At 38.4% G+C, this 20084-nt stretch overlaps 1 protein-coding gene across 3 annotated transcripts in view; it reads right to left on the reverse strand.

The window, feature by feature from the left end:
• The window catches only part of armc8 (armadillo repeat containing 8), a 272052-nt gene that overhangs the window by 149743 nt on the left and 102225 nt on the right, over nucleotides 1-20084 (reverse strand). For all 3 annotated transcript variants that reach the window (XR_007193229.1, XM_048239967.1, XM_048239966.1), the window contains exons 8-11: nucleotides 15470-15545; nucleotides 7807-7897; nucleotides 7644-7704; nucleotides 2158-2358 (exon numbers count right to left, since the gene is read on the reverse strand). Coding sequence is in view for 2 of the 3 variants with exons in the window: in XM_048239967.1 (XP_048095924.1) it covers nucleotides 2158-2358; nucleotides 7644-7704; nucleotides 7807-7897; nucleotides 15470-15545 (429 nt within the window). In the remaining variant the exon portion in view is untranslated. The remainder of the gene's footprint in view (nucleotides 1-2157; nucleotides 2359-7643; nucleotides 7705-7806; nucleotides 7898-15469; nucleotides 15546-20084) is intronic.

Here is a 20084-nt window from a genome sequence, read left to right on the forward strand (position 1 = left end):
GTTGTTGCAGGCAGCTCACTACGCCGGGATTAGTGTGTGCTTCACCTCACTGTGTGTTCAATGTGTGCTTAGTGTGTTTCACTAATTCACGGATTGGGATAAATGCAGAGACCAAACTTCCCTCACGGGATCAAAAGAGTATATATACTTATACTTATTACTCTAAACCAACTGCATATTACTGTCTACACTGCACTATACAGAAGTGTTTTGCACTTCTGGTTAGACGCAAACAGCATTTCGGTGGCTTTGTACTTGTACTCTGCACAATGACAATAAAGTTGAATCTAATCTAATATATATATCTAGATGTCACCTAATCCCGCCTGTCCCCTATTTCCGCCCTTTTACGTGTATGTGTCACTTAATTTTCATTTCCATACAAACCAAGACGGCGGATTCCTAAAGAAACGCACGCACCCACGTAATAAGTGTATCTAAATTATCTATGTACAAAATTACATTTTACTGTGACTCGAAGAGCTGTAAACAGTCTTGTAAGGCTGCGTGAACAAATCCGCTTGGAGCTCCAGTGGAATTTTAATTTTGTGAAGTGAATTCTCGGTCAAACCGTTGATGTGCCGTGTAAAAGGGCAGAAATAGGGCACCCACCAGCCCAGCACCAACTCCGATCACGGTGAACAAAATCGGATTTTGAAAGCAGTAAATGCTCCCGTTAAGAACCAAACCAGATTTTGTTCAAATCTGCAGTACTGGGTGTTTTTACGATATATGGCCTATATTATATTGTATTATATTATATTATATTTGTATTTGGATGCTTTTTGAGTGTCTGACACCATTTCACCTGGTCAAATTCCTTGTTCTTTCTTTTTCGTGTGGAAAAAGAAGAAAACTTGGCAATAAAATTATTCTCAGTCATTCCTTCTATTCCAGTCATTTTTTCACGATTTTTCTAATATTAAAGTAGAAGTTCAGTGTGATATTGACCTAAAGTGGGTTAAAACATGATACCGAGTGTGAACTTTTGTCTCATAGCTCATCTCGGCTTGTGCCCTGCACTCCGAAATCTGGCGCTAGTTAGCCGATGCTACCAACAGGTTTTCGATGGGGGTGCCTCGGGCATCGGCCTAGCTATGCAAGTAAATCACTGTTTTACACCATTTACGAGGCTCAAAGTAGCTCCACACTTCATTTGTAGACTTCCGAGGGCCCTGTCATTTAAAACGAGACAATGAGAACTTTGAAAAAGCACTGGTAATTTATTTACAAGATGATTTATACAGACAGTACCTTCAGGAAGTTTATCGTTCACCGCCATCTTGAATTTAGACCGCGATAAATTCGAAAGAACGAAAATGCGAATGAACAGGTATGATAAGGGATCAGATTCCAAAAATAATTCTGTGGAAATGCATTCCAGATTCCAGTTATGAGCTCATGGAGCTATGAGACAAAAGATCACACTCGGTATCATGTTTCAACACACTTTAGGTCAATATCACACCAGAATTCCCCTTTAATGTAATATACTTGATAATGTTTCAGTTCATTCTTTTAATTAAGTTTAACAACTTTTTTGTATGATTTTTGTTGTTACATTTTGTGTAAGCATTCAACATGCCACAGCCGAACTGTGACCACACTTATACCTTTCTTAATATAGTTATTTATACATAGATATATAGACTTTATTCTTGCACTGTTGCACTGTTTGATTTACTCATTTGCACCATCACCATGACACTCATTCACAAAGAGCACCTTACCTTACCTTATGCACAGAGGACCACAGGCTCAGTCCCTGCTTTAGTCATTGCTAGCGCACCTGATTGATTAATCACCCACTACGTGGATACTGTTTTTAGAATTGATTTAGATTAAGTTTTATTTAGTATAATGTATTTTAGTATATTTAGTATATTCTTTATCTTCTACAGTCCTTATTGCTTAGTTGTGTTTTTATATTATATACTTTTAATTACTTTTCTGCTGTTAGTGAATGTGTGTGTGTGTGTGTATGTTGTCTGTATGCTACTGTGACCTTGAATTTCCCCTAGGGATCAATAAAGTATCTATCTATCTATCTATCTATCTATCTATCTATCTATCTATCATTGTACGATCACAGTACAGAAGCGGTTTCTGATTAACTGGTACAAACCGAATGAAGGTTTCAAAACCTTCTCTTCTCACCCTCTTAATATCAGTGATGGCGCTCACAGAACTAGGGTACTTGAAGTAGTCAGCCAGCATTGCCACCAGTTGGTCGGTAACACTGGCAATGCGCTGCAGCTCCACATCCGGCTCCAACAGGAAGGCCAATGTTTCTGCACCCTCCACCCTCTGCTCTAGCAGGTGCTCCTTACTGCACATACGCACCAGGCATGGCAGGGTCTACACACACACACAGAGAAAATGACATATCAAACTGAATAAGTGCAACACTTCTGTATAACCATGCACGTGTATTAATGTTCAGAAGCTTGGAATCATAGAGATATCCTTACATTTAAAAGATAATCCCCTTTAAGAAACTACAAAAATATGACAAAGATGCAAGTGAGTATTTAGCAGATGCTTTTTATTCAAAGTGACAGGGTTTGATTTAGGAATTGAACTGAAAAAAGACGAAATTTGTGTCTGCTGGGCTGTCGCAGAGATTGCTGCATATATTGAAAGGGTGCAGATGTTGCATACTCTGACTGGAAAGCTACTCAAAGTTCTATGTTGATTTCAGTGTGGCCATGGTGTCAGTGTGGTTACTTATTTTGCAATGACTGTGTTTACTTGTGTTTATTTTGTGTTTACTGTTTATATTGCTTTATCTCATCTTTATTTACTTATTTTGCTAGAAAATTTGCATCATAAACTGCATTGTCATAGAAACTAGATGTCCTACTCAATAGGAGTTTGAAAGCCTACTGTGCAATGACATCAGTCGACAACATGAATTGAGTTTGGTCACATCTACTCATTTATGGGTCTGACTATTTTCACATTGTAGAACAAAACTGAAAACTCAAACTCACATTGGGTTAATGTAGTAAAAAATGTGAACTAAGTAAAATGTTTTATATGGGCCTCATTTAAGAAACAATACAAACCGATTTTCTTTTATTTTTGTTAGTGCCCATTTATTTCTGGGATTCACTGGGTCAATTGCTCTGTTGTTAGCTTAGCCACTTTTAGAAGTGTTAAGGGAAATACATCATGTGACTTACTTACTCCCCATTGCTGTGTCATCAGCACCTTTTGGTTTAATCAGCTACTGTGTTTTACCTTACCTTATTGCTGTGTCTTTTCGTATCAGCCATTAGAGGGCACCTGTATGTAGCTTAATCTTGACACAGATGAAGTTTAAGAAAAGATTAGATTGGTTTTAAAGAAATATACCAATATTATCCCCTCTACACAATTGGCCAGCTTGTTTGCTATTAATTTACTAGAATGTATTTAAATGTGTGAATTTAATGCTAAAATTAGTTTATGCAGGCCTACAGATGGACAACAGCTGTTTCTGCTCTAGGTAGGTGATGCGTCCGTTTTGCCGTTGTCATAAAAAACACACGCAGGTTGCAAATAGGCAACATATCCCTACTGTAGGCTTTATATGCTAGCATTAAGCTATTCTCTATCATGCAGCTTGATTGCATGTGTCAAGGTAAAGCCTCAAGGTAAAACATCATTGTGGGTAAATTTAGCATAGTTGATTCGTAGGGTATTAATCATCAGCATGGTAGCCTATGACATTGACAGTGTAACATAGTTCATCACGCAGCTGAGCTCTAAGTTGAACGTGATTGCTGTGCAATGAGGCACACATGATCAGCTGATTCGTAGTTAAACTGCCTAAAAAACGAAACTATATATGATATCCCGGCAATAATGATGCAGGAATGTGAGTAAGATCCTGACAGATATTTGCTTTTCAAACCCCTACACATACTTATTATGCAATCAACACTAAACCCACCAAAAAATAAAGCATGTTTAAGGATGTTGATTCATAAATGGATAAAAGAATAGGACCTTGTACATGTATGTATGGTTGTATGCATGTATGCATGTATGTATGTACAGTGAGGCATAAGTATTTGAACCCATACTAAAGTTGACTAAAAAGAGGAATATAAAATCTTTTGTATATTGATCTAAATATTGACATTGATCTAAAGAAAAAAAAAAAAAAAAAAAAGAGGAAATATCCAACCTTTAAGGACACAAATTTTCTTTGTGAATGAATAATGTATCATCAGGCATGAAAAAGGTGAGAAGGGTGCGTGAAGAGGGAAATGGCCGTTTCATAGTGAAACAAGCGCTTGCTTGAGACACACTATTTCAGATTAACATTATTATATAAAATAGGGTAGACTAGACTAATTTGTAAAATCGATTTGAAATGTTTTAACTTCCTATGGAATGGACATCTTTGGTCTTATTTCCCCTGTAATTGGTGTATGCCTACTTCAGAGGACATTGTTCCCACCTGTTTTGGCCTACCACCAAATGCTTGACCTCTTTAGAAAGTTCAGACCCTGTAGTTTCTTAGGAAAGAATAGCTGTATGAAGTACTAGCACAGAGTTAGAGGCTAGAATATTGTTTTTTCTTTCTGCCGGATAACAAGCATCTCTGAACTGACCACATTTCAGCCCTCTAGGTCACATGGTATGACTTAGAAATACAACTGAGCTCTAGCACCAGGTCTTGTGAAGCTGTGTGCAAAATTAGATCAATATAGACCATTTAGACCATTATTTGGCAAGGTATGCTCATGCGTTTTGTAAAATGCCCTATGGAAACTCCTCATAGGACTTTTGGTTACCCAAAATGCATACTGACAATAAAAGCCTTACTGTGTGGTTTCTTGTAGACTATTTGGATCATATTTCAGAGGTTCTGATGACTACACAAAATATGGAATAATTACACAAAAGTCTCTATTTTTGCATTTTCTTTGTTGGTTCAATGGGTGTCTATAAGATGGACTATACATCTGCACAACTAATATTGGATTAAACAATAAAAAAAAATGGATTCCTGTGAATATTTCAATACCCAATTTGCTGCATCTATCTTATCTAAGGAGCTGCAGCTAGAAGGTAGGGAAGCACCTAAGGCGGAGGGGGAGGAGGGCATCTTTGATACAATTTCATTGAGACATAGTAAGATTAATCTGAAAGCACTATACCGATTGCACATATGGTGCACACAATTGGATATGGTGCACACAATTGAATAATGTTGGGGAAAGTGGGAGAGGGGGGTAGGTGTGTCATGGAGGGCACACGTACTGTGTTAACCTGCAGCCTAGGTTACTTATAGATTGTGGCATTGTGCTAGTTAATTTGGTTAAATCAACCAATAAAGTTGTGTTGTGTGAATAATGTTCACACTACATGTTAAACTGTAGCCTACCCTATAGGCACAGACTACTTTAGATCAGGTCACTGAATGTTTCTTAAAGAATGTCAATCAACACTGATCTTGTCTCTGAGCACGACAAAACGCACAGCCCAGTTTAGGAGACATTTAACTCTTTAGTTATTCACCTTAGCCTTTGCTATACTGATAAGGTCTGTGTATTTGCTTCACCTTTTGCCGATCTAGACCAAGTACAGCACGTAGCCTATTCATCAAATTAACTCTTGTCTAATATCGCTAACTTTAACAACATTAAAACAAACCGCCAATGCTACGTTGCTACACTAATCTCAACGTCTTTTGCTAACAGAAGTTAAAAGTTTCAACTGGCATCTCTCCTCGCCCGGGCTCACATCACTAATCCAGCTGACATTTGAGACCCCTCTATCTGCGCTCACAAAAGGAGGCTATACCGGGCGCGAGCGTTCTGTTCACCTTGCCTCTGCAGCAACAATGAGCTTCCACTGTTGTTTAGTAAACGCATAGGGGCTACATAACATTCACACATTTGTTGCTGAAGTTTTTAATGGCACTCTGACAACACCAAGATGTGTTTGCGTCTGCGCATAATTTGTACAACAGTAAACTCAGCCCACGTTGACCCCCCAAAAAAAAATATTTTGTCATCATATATTTTGATTCAAGTCACTCATATTTTGTCATCATATATTTTGATTCAAGTCACTCATTTTGGATTGAAAATAGCGAATTTTGCCAAAAGGTGAGGAGTTTGCATGCCTGATCATAAATAAATAAATATTCTTCCTTAAAATAGAGGGGGCATATGTTTTCACACCCCCATGTTAAATTCCCATAGAGGCAGGCAGATTTTTATTTTTAATAATAATAATAATAATAATAATAATAATAATAATAATAAGTTTATTTTATATAGCGCAAACCCAAGGTCGCTTTACATAGTAGGAAGGCAGGGAAACACAATAACAAACAAACAAACAATACAACAGAGACAAAGGCAAGGAAATACAATAACAAACAAACAAAACAATACAACAACGACAAGTTATCTGTAGGAACTATGTGTTGGGTGTGGAGGAGAAGTGATCATTAAACAGAAAGGTCTTGAGATGTGCTTTGAAGAAAGGAGGTCAGTAGTGTCAAGGCACTGAAGGACCTGCCACCCAGGGTGGAGAGTCTGGAGCGGGGGATAGCCAAGAGGTTTTGGTCAAAGGGCAGTATTAAAGGCCAGTTATTTCATGGATCCAGGATACAAGATACTAGTTCCCAGGATACTAGTTCCCTAGTTCCCATGCATCCTGATAAAGTTCCCTTGGCCTTTGGAATATATATATATATATATATATATATATATATATATATATATATATATATATATATATATATATATATATCTCCCTCTTATTTTCTCACTATTTATCATATTCTCTATTGCTCCTGTTTTGTTATTTTGATTACTGTTGTATGTTTTGTAAATTCAGGCCATTGCTGTAAAAGAGCTTGCCGCTCAGTCAATTTCTCCCTGAATAAAAAGCTGTTGATAATGATGATGATGATGATGATGATGATAATGAAATCCACTGATTCAGTCAGACTCTCTAACTTCAGAAAGACAAAGGTTTGTTGCACCATTGTCATAGAGTCTATGACAACGGTGCAACAAACCTTTGTCTTTCTGAAGTTTATTTTCGTATTGCCTAAGATTGTCTTGACTGTTTTCCTTTCTCTTTTTCCTACCAGTTTGCTGTTTAAACTCCAGTTGACAGCCTGGCACCACTTTGAACCTGCCAGAACTGGTTTATGATGTCAACCGCTAAATCTCTATAGGGGGCATTACTTATGCTAAAACGAACAATATGTTTTATGAACAAGTGGAATTTATCATTTAGCATGACAGCCGCCCCCCCTGAAAAGAGAATTCATAACTCTATGAGGCCCATGGTCCATAATTACCAATGATTGTTAAATATATAAATTAAATATATAAATAAATAGATCTGTTTTTATCCTTGCACTAGAATAAATAACCCATGGTTTCCCATGTGCTTATGCGCTTTCACATGTTTTAAATCTATCATACACTGAATACTGAACTAAGGTTGCCTTTAAAATAAATCACAAATCAAATTGCCATCATAATATTGGTCAGAAAAAAAAATCTCAATTACATATTCTTCCCAAAATCGTTCAGCCCTTATGGGTACACATTCAATAGATAAACAACAGTTTTATATGACAGAATGAAGTGGTGACTGTTGGTTTTATTCTGTACACTAACCTTGAGAACAATACAACAGTCATCTGTCCTGATGGCACCAGCTCTGCACATGTATGTTAAGCTGAGAGCCAAAATGTGAGAATAATATTAATGAGAGGTGACCCATTTAATTGGACTCAATCCCATACAGACACAAGATATGAAACAAAACTACAAAACTTACCACTTAGCAGCTGTCAGCTGCATTTCTATTGGTTTGTCCCGCTGCATCATTCTGACAAACACCTTAGAGAGCAGCTCTCCATTCACAAGCACTGAGAAAGACACCCAGGGAACAAAAAGTGAATTCCAGCAATCAATTCAATTCAATTAGCAATCTTAAATATATCCAAAGTTTCCAAGTTATCCACCTTTTTTACGTAAATGTCATAACATTTACAGTACATTATATGGTACCGCTTTAGAATAACATGTGCTTAAAGCGATGGTTCGGAGTAATTTCACCCTAGGGTCCTTTGCACCATGACCCGAGCCAAACACCCTCCCAGAACCTGGAAATTACTCCAAACCATCGCTTTAACAGGTATTAACAGTGCATAATAAGCAGTTAACAATTCATTACTAACAGTTAGTTAAAGGAACCATATGTAAGATTGTGGCCAAAAATGGTACTGCAATCACTTTCAAATTACTGTAGAGCGGTGTATCCCCTCCCCCTACCCCCCGACTCGAGGTTGCCAATCCGGATGGCCATCAGGCCAAAACACAACATGACATGACAAAACACAACATCAACATCAGTTGAGGGCTGCAACTTCGCTTTTTAAATGACAATATCCTGGCCGGACTGCTGTTGTCAGTGATATAAATATTTGAAATGAACATGATTTCTTAATGTCTAGTGACATATCAGGGCCATTTTATGATTAATTGAAATACATGTCTTACATACAGTTCCTTTAACTGTTGTTATCCTTTAATAACATTAACTAACGGTTAACATGCCACTTGTAAGTGTTAATAAGCAGCCTTTTAAGTTACTTAAAAGCATATTTGTTAACAGTTAACATGCAGCTTGTAAGTGTTAACAAGCAGCTTGTTAATGGTGTATAAGACAAAGAGGTGGATAACTAATACGCTTTCTTACCTATTTGTAGTAAATTTTGCAGCCCCCGAATCTAAAGAGTGGACCATGTAGCCTATAGTTCCAAGCCCAACCTTCTATCTCTATATATCTACTGCATCTATCTATCTAGCTTGGTTTAGCTCTGAGAAATGCACCTTCAAAATTGCTGCAACGAGCAGGAATGGAACCCCGGTCCCCTGAGTCAAAGAGTGACTTGCTACTTACTGAGCTAAACTACATTCCTGATTGAGTATCGATGAAATTGTTCATGTTGTTCACAGCTATGCGCCAACAAGTGAATAGCAGTTGAGGAGCTTTGCTTAAACTTAATACACTGTTGCAAGTTCACTTTAGTATAAACTATCCACTTTAACTAATGTCAGTAATGTTATTCAGCTATTTGTCATTTCATAGAAATTACACTTCTCCGTTTAAAATGTTACCTTAGCTAGGCTGCTAGCTAACTCACTAGCAACCGGACAGTAACTGACAGCCGCATTGAGCATCTGATATTAAGTTATTTTGTTTACAAATCTGAACTCTAAAAAATTACACTATTAGGCTTGAAAATCGCAAACACTTACAGATTATGAAAAAAATTTCCCCAAAAACCCTCAACAAATCCAAAGAGACATAATGGACAATTTATTTGTAAAATTGCACAAGTCTCCCATTGACACTGATGCAGCAACAGACCACCAATGTTCGCTTCTGTTCAAAGGCAAACTGAAACATGTTTAAAATCGATTGCGAATGTTCGCCCACTGTATGTTTGCGACATTGAACTCACCCACACTTGTCGTCTTTAACACTCGGTTGCTAGGTAACCAAACTATATACAAAGCTCTGTTCTAGAATCTTTTATACAAAGCTGGCATAATATCTTTAGACTGCTGACAAACTATTGTTTTATGCGTTCACTGAACAAATATTATGGAAATTAAACACCACATTTCCATCAGAAACATATTTGTAAAAGGCATAACTGGTATGATATAGAACATTAACAGAATATAGGATCATATGAACAAATTCATCAATATCACACAGGAACTTAGCTCAGTACATAGCAGTTCACTCTTTAACGCAGGAGGCCGGGGTTCAAGTCCTGCTCGCTGCAGCAATTTTGAAGGTGCATCTCACAGCTTAACCAAGCTAGATAGATAGGTACAGTAGATATATAGAGATAGAAGGTTGGGCTTGTAGAACTCTAGGCTACATGGTCCTTGCTTTAGATTGGGGGGCTGCAAAATTTACTACAAATAGGTAAGAAAGGTCTTATAAGCGTATTAGTTATCCACCTCTTTGTCTTATACACCATTAACAAGCATTAACAAGCTGCTTGTTAACTCTAACGGGCTCAACATGCTTCTGCGTCAACTCTATGGCGTAGCTACGCCGGCACTCCTACGGCGTTGTGACCATTTTATGGTTCTGCGTCGGGCTGCTTTGGATCGCGGTGCATTTCACCGCCTTAACGCTCGGTGTCGCCTGTGTTTGCGTCGCCCACCACCAAAACAAGACTGTAGCCTATGACCGAAATGGTAGCCTACTCACAGAGAATGTAAACAGGCTCTGCTACTCAGTCTATGGGGTTTTCCATTCTATCGTGCCAAAATATTAATCTTATTTGTTTGGCTTTTTCTTGCTTAGATTTTGTACAAAGTATCGAGAAAGACACAGTAAAATCCATTGACCTAGTTACTGTAACCAGCAAATAAGTCTGAGGTTATTTGCGAGGTGTCTGCCAGCCAGTTTAAGTTATGGTAGCAAGCAAACTTTAGCACAACTGCCCACAAAGTACTGCTTGCTGGCGAAGTGCTATATTTTCAAAACGATACTGACATATAGACACTTTACAGACGGATAACCCCGTCATTGTAACCAAAATATGTCTGAGTTTATTTGCAAAGCTTATGTCAGGGAACTAGCATGTTGCTAACTTCCCTCAGTAGGCTGCTTGAAGTTGAAACACCGACTATCAACTCACAGGACGAGCTGACCAATCACAGTCCTTGCGGTCTGCGTCGCCTCATTTTTTAGAGGTGCACATCTGTTAACAAATATGCTTGAATGCTGCTTATTAACACTTACAAGCTGCATGTTAACTGTTAGTTAATGTTATTAAAGGATAACAACAGTTAACTAACTGTTAGTAATGAATTGTTAACGGCTTATTATGCACTGTTAGTACCTAATAAGCACATGTTATTCTAAAGCGTTACCCATTTTATTACATTACATTTACATTACATAAGGTGTAAAGCGATGCACGTATGCGTCTTAATAGGCTAGACTAAATGTTCAATTAGGGAGACTCAACTGAATCACATTTTTATGTACTCTACCATTACTATAGGCTCTTACATTTTGTATTCTGTTCACGAAAGCAATATCTTCTTAAACATCCATGGGTGTCAGTGTCAGCAGAAGTCAACATAAATTAGCAAAGGCAACATGACTTTTAAAGTCAGCACAAATGCTCGTAGTAAGTGGCACTGTCGGGAGAGAGGCTTCTCAATCAGCATGATTTAGCCTGTATTAACATTAATATATTGCATTACAACATATAACATTAATATCAATATCTTACTGAGAGACAGGTGATTTAGTGAAACATTGGATGCAGTTTAGTGTAGACATAAATAGCTATAGCCTTACCTACATAGCCTACCTTATATTGTGATACTTGTTCTTTTCTATATTTCTGATATGTTGCTGATCGGATCATAAACGGTCACAGCAACGGAGAGGAATGACTGATTGCATTGCATGTAAATGTTACTGTTCTTCTTATTATCTGTTATTACAGTGCATGAAAATGCACTGTACTATTCTTCCTAGGCTTCTTCTTATTCTTCTTCTTGTAATGCAGTTAATGCAGCTTCAACCGCTTAACATAGAAACTTCATTCAAATTTTGTTACGTAGGTCTTACTTTTGACATCCGGGCTTTGTTTTTTTCATCTTTGTAACTTTTATACTTTTTAAACTATTAATTAAAAACTACTCAAAATTTCCCCATAGACTTAACATTGGGCTGATGACATCACAATCGGGCTGTTAAGCAATTAGAATCCTAGGCCAGGTGGCCAGCCCACCTGCACCAACTGTCAGTTTCTCAGGCTTTAATAATAATAATAATAATAATAATAATAATAATACATTTTATTTAAAAAAAAAAAAACGATCTAAGAAAACGATTTAAGAAAAAACGACTTTCAGGACCCCCAAGGTCGCCATATCACAGTCCATAGGCTAGCCTAAAGAGATAGGTTTTTAGTTCCTTTTTAAACTGGGCAGTGGATTCACACTGCCTGATGTTGTTTGGAAGTGAGTTCCATAGCTTTGGGGCTGTGTGGGAGAACGCTCTCTCTCCCATGGTGCTGAGGTTCATCTTGGGCACCTTGAGCAGACCAGCTGATGAGGATCGCAGCGAGCGGGAAGGGGTGTAGCTCTTTAAGAGGTCGGTGATATAATTGGGAACAAGGTTATGCAGGGCCTTATATGTCAACAGTAAGATCTTAAACTGGACTCTCTGGGTAACTGGTAACCAGTGTAGCTGCAACAGTACAGGTGTTATGTGGCTTGTGGACTTTGTGCCTGTTACTATCCTGGCTGCAGAGTTCTGGATTATTTGGAGGCGGTGGAGTGATTTTTGTGGAATGCCAGAGAAGATGGAATTGCAGTAATCAAAGCGGGATGTAACATAGGCGTTTACAAGTACTTCTGCACTCTGCTGACTGAGGGAGGGGCGCAGTCTTGCGATGTTGCGCAGATGGAAAAAGGCGCTGCGAGACACACTGTTAATATGGGCAGTGAATAAAAGTGTGCTGTCTAGTATAACACCAAGACTCTTCACCTTGGTGGAGCAGGCAATGTTGGAGCCATCTACAGATAGGGAGAGTCTGTTTTCCATCTTTGCCAGCATTGTTTTTGAGCCAACAACAAGTAATTCAGTCTTGTTACTGTTCAGTTTCAGGTAGTTGTTAGTCATCCACAGATTTATATCATGCAGACAGGCAGTCATCGCAGCAGGAGGAAGGGAGGCAGTCGGTTTGGTGGACATATAAAGCTGGGTGTCATCAGCATAGCAGTGAAACTGAACACCATGTTGCCTCAGGATATTTCCCAGTGGGAGGAGGTAGATGATTAAGAGCAGGGGCCCCAGAACAGACCCCTGTGGCACTTCCTTTTGTGACAGCAGCACTCTCCGACTTGTGGTCCAAAATCTGGACAAGCTGTGTCCTGCCAGAGAGACAGGAGGTGAACCATTGGTGCCCAGCACTCCAATGTTGGTAAGACGCTCCAGAAGCACCTGATGGGATATGGTGTCAAAAGCTGCACTCAGGTCAAGGAGGATTAAGTCATTTGTTACCTTCACCAAGGCAGTCTCTGTGCTGTGCTTTGGTCGAAATCCAGACTGAAATGGCTCAAACAGATCATTGTCCTTCAAATGATCCTGGAGTTGAGATGCCACCACCCTCTCCATAATTTTTGAAATGAATGGTAAATTGGAGATGGGTCGGTAGTTGTTGAGGTCATCATGGTTCAGCCCAGGTTTTTTCAGGGTTGGTTTGACAATAGCAGTCTTCAATGAAGGAGGGATTTGACCAGTGATGAGCGAGGTGTTAATTATTGATGTTATCATTGAGATGATGGATAGTAGGCACATCTTGACCAGGCTTGTCGGAACAGGGTCCAACTGACAGGTGGAGGAGTTGCACTTGGTGATGAGACCAGAGATGTGACTTTCAGCAGGGAGACTGAATTCACTGAGTGCATTTATTGTAGGTGTGACCAACTCCATCAAGGAGCATGGTTGTTTCAGCTTAGTAATTGAACACTCCAATTGCTGATGGATTGCCTCAATTTTTGTGTGAAAAAAGTTCAAGAAGGCTGAGCAGCGTTTAACAGATGCATTCTGATAGATGGTACTATCAGGTGGCTTGAGGAGGCCATTCACAGTGGAAAAGAGAAGCATACAATCTCATCGTCTTAAGACTACAGATCCTGTTCCACTGCTTCCTCTGTCAACAACTGTTTCAAAATAAAAGTCCTCACCACAATAATTCACTGTTAAATTATCCACCTATTTAACTGTTTAGCCATTCCAACTATATTAAACCACCACCTACCTAGCAACCAAAATAGCAGCCACCTCAAGTACCCTAGCAACAGCCTAGAAACCATGTCAAATACCCTAGCAACAGCCTAGCAACCACTTCCACAGTTACAACCTAGCAACCAATATAGCAACCAATGAGTTTAACCTAGCAACCAGCATAGCAACCACCACAACTAACCTAGCAACAGCCTAGCAACCACCTCAAGTATCCTAGCAACAGCCTAGCAACCATATCAAATACCCTAGCAACAGCCTAGCAACCACTTCCACAGTTACAACCTAGCAACCAATGAGTTTCACCTAGCAACCAGCATAGCAACCACCACAACTGACCTAGCAACAGCCTAGCAACCACCTCAAGTACCCTAGCAACAGCCTAGCAACCACCATAACTACCCTAGCATCAGCCTAGGAACCACCTCAAGTACATAGAAACAGCCTAGCAACCATGTCAAATACCCTAGCAACCACTTCCACAGGTACAACCTAGCAACCAATTTAGAAACTAATGAGTTTAACCTAGCAACCAGCATAGCAACCACCACAACTAACCTAGCAACAGCCTAGCAACCACCTCAAGTACCCTAGCAACAGCATAGCAACCACCATATCTACCCTAGCATCAGCCTAGGAACCACCTCAAGTACCCTAGCAACAGCCTAGCAACCACTTCCACAGTTACAACCTAGCAACCAACATAGCAACCAATGAGTTTAACCTAGCAACCAGCATAGCAACCACCACAACTAACCTAGCAACAGCCTAGCAACCACCTCAAGTACCCTAGCAACAGCCTAGCAACCATGTCAAATACCTTAGCAACAGCCTAGCAACCACCACAATGTCAACCTAGCAACCACCATAGCAACCAACAGGATTACCCAAGCAACCAGCATAGCCCCCACTTAATTTAGCATAATAACCAACATATGTACCCTAGCAACACTATTGTAACTATATCTGCATTATTTATTTTTACTCTGTATAATATTTTACATCATATTTTTTGCATTTTCATGCACTGTATTTCCTTCAGGAAATGCTTTTCTAGTTATTATTATTATTATTATTATTATTATAGCATGCGATATGAATGAATGATAACGATCACAGAGGCAGTAACATTATAAAATGAAATGTTGGGATATTTTTTATGTACTCTGTTAGGGACTGAGCTTTGTTTTGTGATCTCATCATTAGATGACGCCGATTTACAATTTAAATGCCTAAAAAAAAACATTTACGCGATTTTTTGCATGTAGCCACATTTATAAAAGCACTTTGAGCTGCATTCTGTGTATGAAAGGTGCTATACAAATAAAGCTTATTATTATTATTATTATTATTATTATTATTATTATTATTATAAATGGGACCCCAGGTCTCCTAGATTGCATCCGAATGCCTTACCATTGAGCTAGGGTCCAGCTCAGACTTGGGGACAGAGTGTGAGAGTATAAAAATAAATGATGGTGAAAAAAAATTAAATTATGACAACGCAAAAATGAGCATCCCCTTATATGGAATGTCCTGTAATGTTTTGGATGTTTTCCCTTTGCTTTTATAGCCTCCTACAATTTCTTTAAGTACCATTCTGAGGAGAATTGAAAAGACAGAATTTTAAATGACTCACCATTAACCAAGGTTAAGGAGACCTGATTGTTCTCATAGGCCAGGACTGAAAAACATTTCAGAGCTTGCATTTGCACCTGAGGGTGAGAAAAAAAAGGAAGGAATAATTGATAATCCAGAGGGTGAGGTGATATAACTAGTCAGTTGTAGTACTAATGAGGTCAACACCACAAATTTCAGAAAAGAAAAATCCATGGAGTTGACCGTTAAGTGACAGATAAGATATTGTTACACATACATCCCTTCCCTTCAGTTGATTTACTCAGTACGACGCAGATAGTATGGATTTCACACCACTGCATCTCTGGCTGAAGACACATCTCAGGCCAGGCCCCCACCGTCTTATCTTTAGTTCAAGCTCTTTTCACCTCGCTTGGAAACATCATATTTCATGTGTTATGGAAACCTCTCTCTGGGCAGCTTAAAGCGTCCAACATACTCGCCGCACCCGACCGGTAGCGCGACAATGTGACATCAAAATTGCGTCATTTCCTCTGTCGCACGAGAAATTTTAGCCTCGCGCAGGCAGATCGTGCACAGGAGATTTTTTTTCAGATGCTCGCGACAAGCAGGATCAGCTTGAAGCCAAGATCAGGGAGCATGTGTGCCTCTATACAGACATCAACCACATTCAGGCATTTCATATAGCCTAGCCCACATCTTAAATAAACATGCAGTGTTTCCCCTAGATTTTTTTCCAGCAGCGGTGCTGTTGATTGTAGGAACCCCCCCCCCAAAAAAAGAAAAATTTGAAAAAAATACTCCTTCTGGTGACTTCTGGTGGATTTTGTCGAAAGAAATGGACATTTACAAAGCATGATTATTGCAGTAGGCCTACTTGAACAGGATTATTGATGTTTTTTCCTTCACCTTTTTCATTTACATTATTAGTAATTATTACTTACATTATTATTAGAAATTGAAATGAAACAAAAATGAAATGGCACAACACACACAACAGAAAATTATTATTTACAATTAATTACAAAAAATAAAGCTTAATCTCAGGTCACTGTACAAACTATTAGTATTTAGAATGTACAGTGCTGTGCATAAGTTAAGACATGTATTTATATAATAACGTTTATTTATTTACGATACATGATACATTAAAAAATAAATGATGTCCTTAAAGGATTGATTTTTCCTATTTTTTTTTATTAAGCTTAAGGCATTAAGACAAAAGGCAACAGATGTTTTTTATTCCTCCCTTTAGTCATTTTCAGCATGGATGTCTTAACTTTTGCACAGCACTGTATAAACTATACAGACTTCTCTTTCATGTCATTACACTGTATTGGTGCTGTGCAAGTCGAATTGAGTGCCTGTCATTTGTAGGCCGTGACGGCCCATAAGGCTTGCTTGATTCTCACGGTTTTAAGCTGTCATGGGCTTTTTTGAAATATATCCTTTAGTTTAAATATCTTTTATGTAGTATCTTTATTCTGTGTAATATCATTGTTTTGTGAAACTGAAGTCTGTAGTATGTTCAGTGTGGGAAAGGAAGACTGGTTTAAGTGAAAGAGCAGGCTGGGCAGAAAATGGAATAGATAAGGTTTGGTGCCAGGAAATGTAAGCAAAACCTAAAGAATGGCAAAACCTAAAGAATGTATGAATAACAGGATGAGAGGGCAAAGGTGAAGTACCATACGTTACTTGGTCAGTTATCTGTAAACATAGAGTTTCTTGTCTGGGATGACTTGAAGGGGTATAAAGGCTGGACAACGGCCAGAGCATGTTATCTTACTTTGCTTTCACTTACTTGCTTGCTTCATTAATGCTCCGGAGTGCATTAAAGCCATCATCTGCAGTATACATCCACAGTGTGCCGACTTCTTTTGATGTTGTATTATTTAATTTGGATTTGACACCACATAATTGGCGAGAGCCAGCCAGGAGTTGGAAAGGACAATATTTAGACATCATCTCAGAGTCTGGGTTTGGTCAGGGGAGAGGCTGATGCGCAACTTAAACTAAGGTGAGCAACTCAGCTGTACACTGAGTTATGAATACTTGTCTAAAACGTCCTCCAGTCAAAGAATCTTGCTAAAACAAAGACCAAGGGATTAATACTGCACAGTATGGTAAGCATTTGTGTGTACACTAATGGAAATGTTTTTGCATGTGTAAAATCAAGAGTTCTGCATGTGGAGAACTACTAAATTCCTGCATGTGAAGGAATGCTATAACCATATGAAAAAGTTCTGCATGAGGAGAACTAACTCAATTCCTGCATGAGAAGGAATGAGAGAGCTAAAAGTAACAGTTTTGCATGTGAAAAACTGAAAGGTCTGCATGTGAAGACCTCATTTCCTGCATGTGGAGGAAATAATATACTAAAAAGTTGAGTACAGCTGATATCTGATATCAGGTCTGAATAAGTTGAAGTTGAAACACTCCAAGAGCGAGTGGATGGCCAAGTAAGGCACCTGGTGCCTGGAATAATGTTTAATAATGTTGTGTGAAAGTTGTGGATGTATAGCTAAAAGAGAATACAAAGAAGTGTTGAATGGAAGTATACTTGATTTTTAGTATATGTTGCTGGTAGAATTAGAAGTCCATGGCAGAGCATTATAAATAAAAATTATACGTCATATACTTGCATAACTTGTGATTAAGGAGAAGAGGCTGTGTGTGTGTGTGTGTGTGATACCAGGCAGAGGAGCTGCTGGTTGAAATAGGAAAAGGTGGGGGCTTGTGTAAACAGAGCAAAGGTATGCTGGGGACAAAGGATGTAGGTCTGAGATGGTTAAGGAATGTTGAACTGGGAAATATTGGAAAATATTTCACTTTGAAAGATTTTTGGGGAATGTTTAATACTGCAAAGTGTTGGGTTGAATGTTTTGGTCTTCCATGATCAAAATATTAGAAATGGTTGATAATGAGAATGTGGTAGTGGGAAAATGGTTTTGAAAGGTTGGTAACGCCAGAACAGAATGGTTCTGAATTACAGTGGGCAGTTGTCCGCAGAAGTGGAGTGCTGCATGCTGAGAATATAATATTGCCATAATAGATGGTCAAGGCAAAAGAGGAATAGTTTCATTGCTTGACACTGGGGCTGTCATAGTCACTTTGACCTTTTAAAAATTGAATTTGCAATAATGAGCGATGCAGATACAGTTCTGCTAGTTTTTGATTTTCTTTAAAAGACTCTACAGTTCCATGTTAAAAGATTTTCATGATGCTCTATAAAAGGCAATGATATTAGTGTTTACATACTTTAGTCATATAGCTTACGTGTATAAATAATTCACTATGGTAGTAGTCCCATAATGTATAGTGTATAGGTTGGTTAGGCTAGTCTCTTTAGGTTTCTGTTATGCTTAAAAGGTCATTTCAAGTTAGCCTTGTTTATAATAAGAGTATTATTACAAGTTAGAGAGAGTTAGTGGGAAAAATCACATCTGTGCTATGCTGTGGATGAGTAGACCAACTGACAGATGCATAAGTAGGCCCATCATGGTTAAATATAGAGTTTTAAGATCCAGGATTTGGGGTGAATGCTGATGGCGGTTCCAGGTGTTGGAAAAGTGTTGTTGTGTTCAGTGTTGAGTAAGATATAGTATGTATTAGTAGTAGTAGTATGTTGACAATTGATAGGTTATATTAGTGGTAGCCTACTAATGATATACAGTATATTAGCTTATCAGTAGGTGGTAGGTTCAACTGTTAAATTAGCATTGTTAAGGATATGATAATCATGATAGTAGTATTAATAATAGGTCTAAATTAAATAGCTTAGCTATTAGCATGACTATGCTAGGTTTGCATAGTATTATTAGGCTCAGATAACTGTTGGCATTATTAGGCTAAAGCTGGGTCAGCAACTGGCATTACTACACTGGATAGCAGTATTGAAGTCAATTTGGTTCATGGTAACATTGTTGAAGCTTAGGTATGCTTTAGAAAGATTTTGTGATGGATTATAGTTCATGGAGGACCACAGTGTTATTGGGGAAACATAACTGAATTTAAGACTCCTTTGGATAATGTTCTAGACATATACAGGAACTCAATAAGGTTTATCAATAACTCATATTACAGTTATATGTTTGGTGTATTGTGGTATGTGTGTCATGAGTATGTGTGTTATGAGTAACATTTTACCTTGTGGTGTTATGGGTGTTAATAAACAATAAGATCAGGTATTGTTTCCATGTACATTTACAGTTAAAGGTACAGGTGACTGTTTAGCTCTGAAGAGGTGGTTTGGGCAAGGTCATTGGTTATAGAGCTGTCCTGCTATGTGGAAAAGGTTTATGGCTATAGCTTCCCACATAGTCCTGTTTTTGTTAAGAGTTGGAAAAGGGGTTTTGTATTGTCCACATCACTGGTTGCATAAGCCAAGATCAACTGACATATGATAATAATCAAAAAATGGTTAATATTTGAAATAACAGCGACACTGAAAAAGACTGACTCTGACTGACTTAAAATGTTTTGGATTCCTACTTTATATTTAACATTATACAACAATTGGGTTCTATGGAACTATTTATTTGTTTCTGATTGGCTGAGAGACGTTCCATGAGTTGGATTATCCTGGACATTTCAACTCAGACTCAGCACAGCTAATAATAAATCACTCCAGCGACACAATCACGAAGATTTGACAC

The sequence above is a fragment of the Alosa alosa genome, chromosome 3 (genome assembly GCF_017589495.1).
Source record: "Alosa alosa isolate M-15738 ecotype Scorff River chromosome 3, AALO_Geno_1.1, whole genome shotgun sequence".
Classification (NCBI taxonomy): domain Eukaryota; kingdom Metazoa; phylum Chordata; class Actinopteri; order Clupeiformes; family Clupeidae; genus Alosa; species Alosa alosa.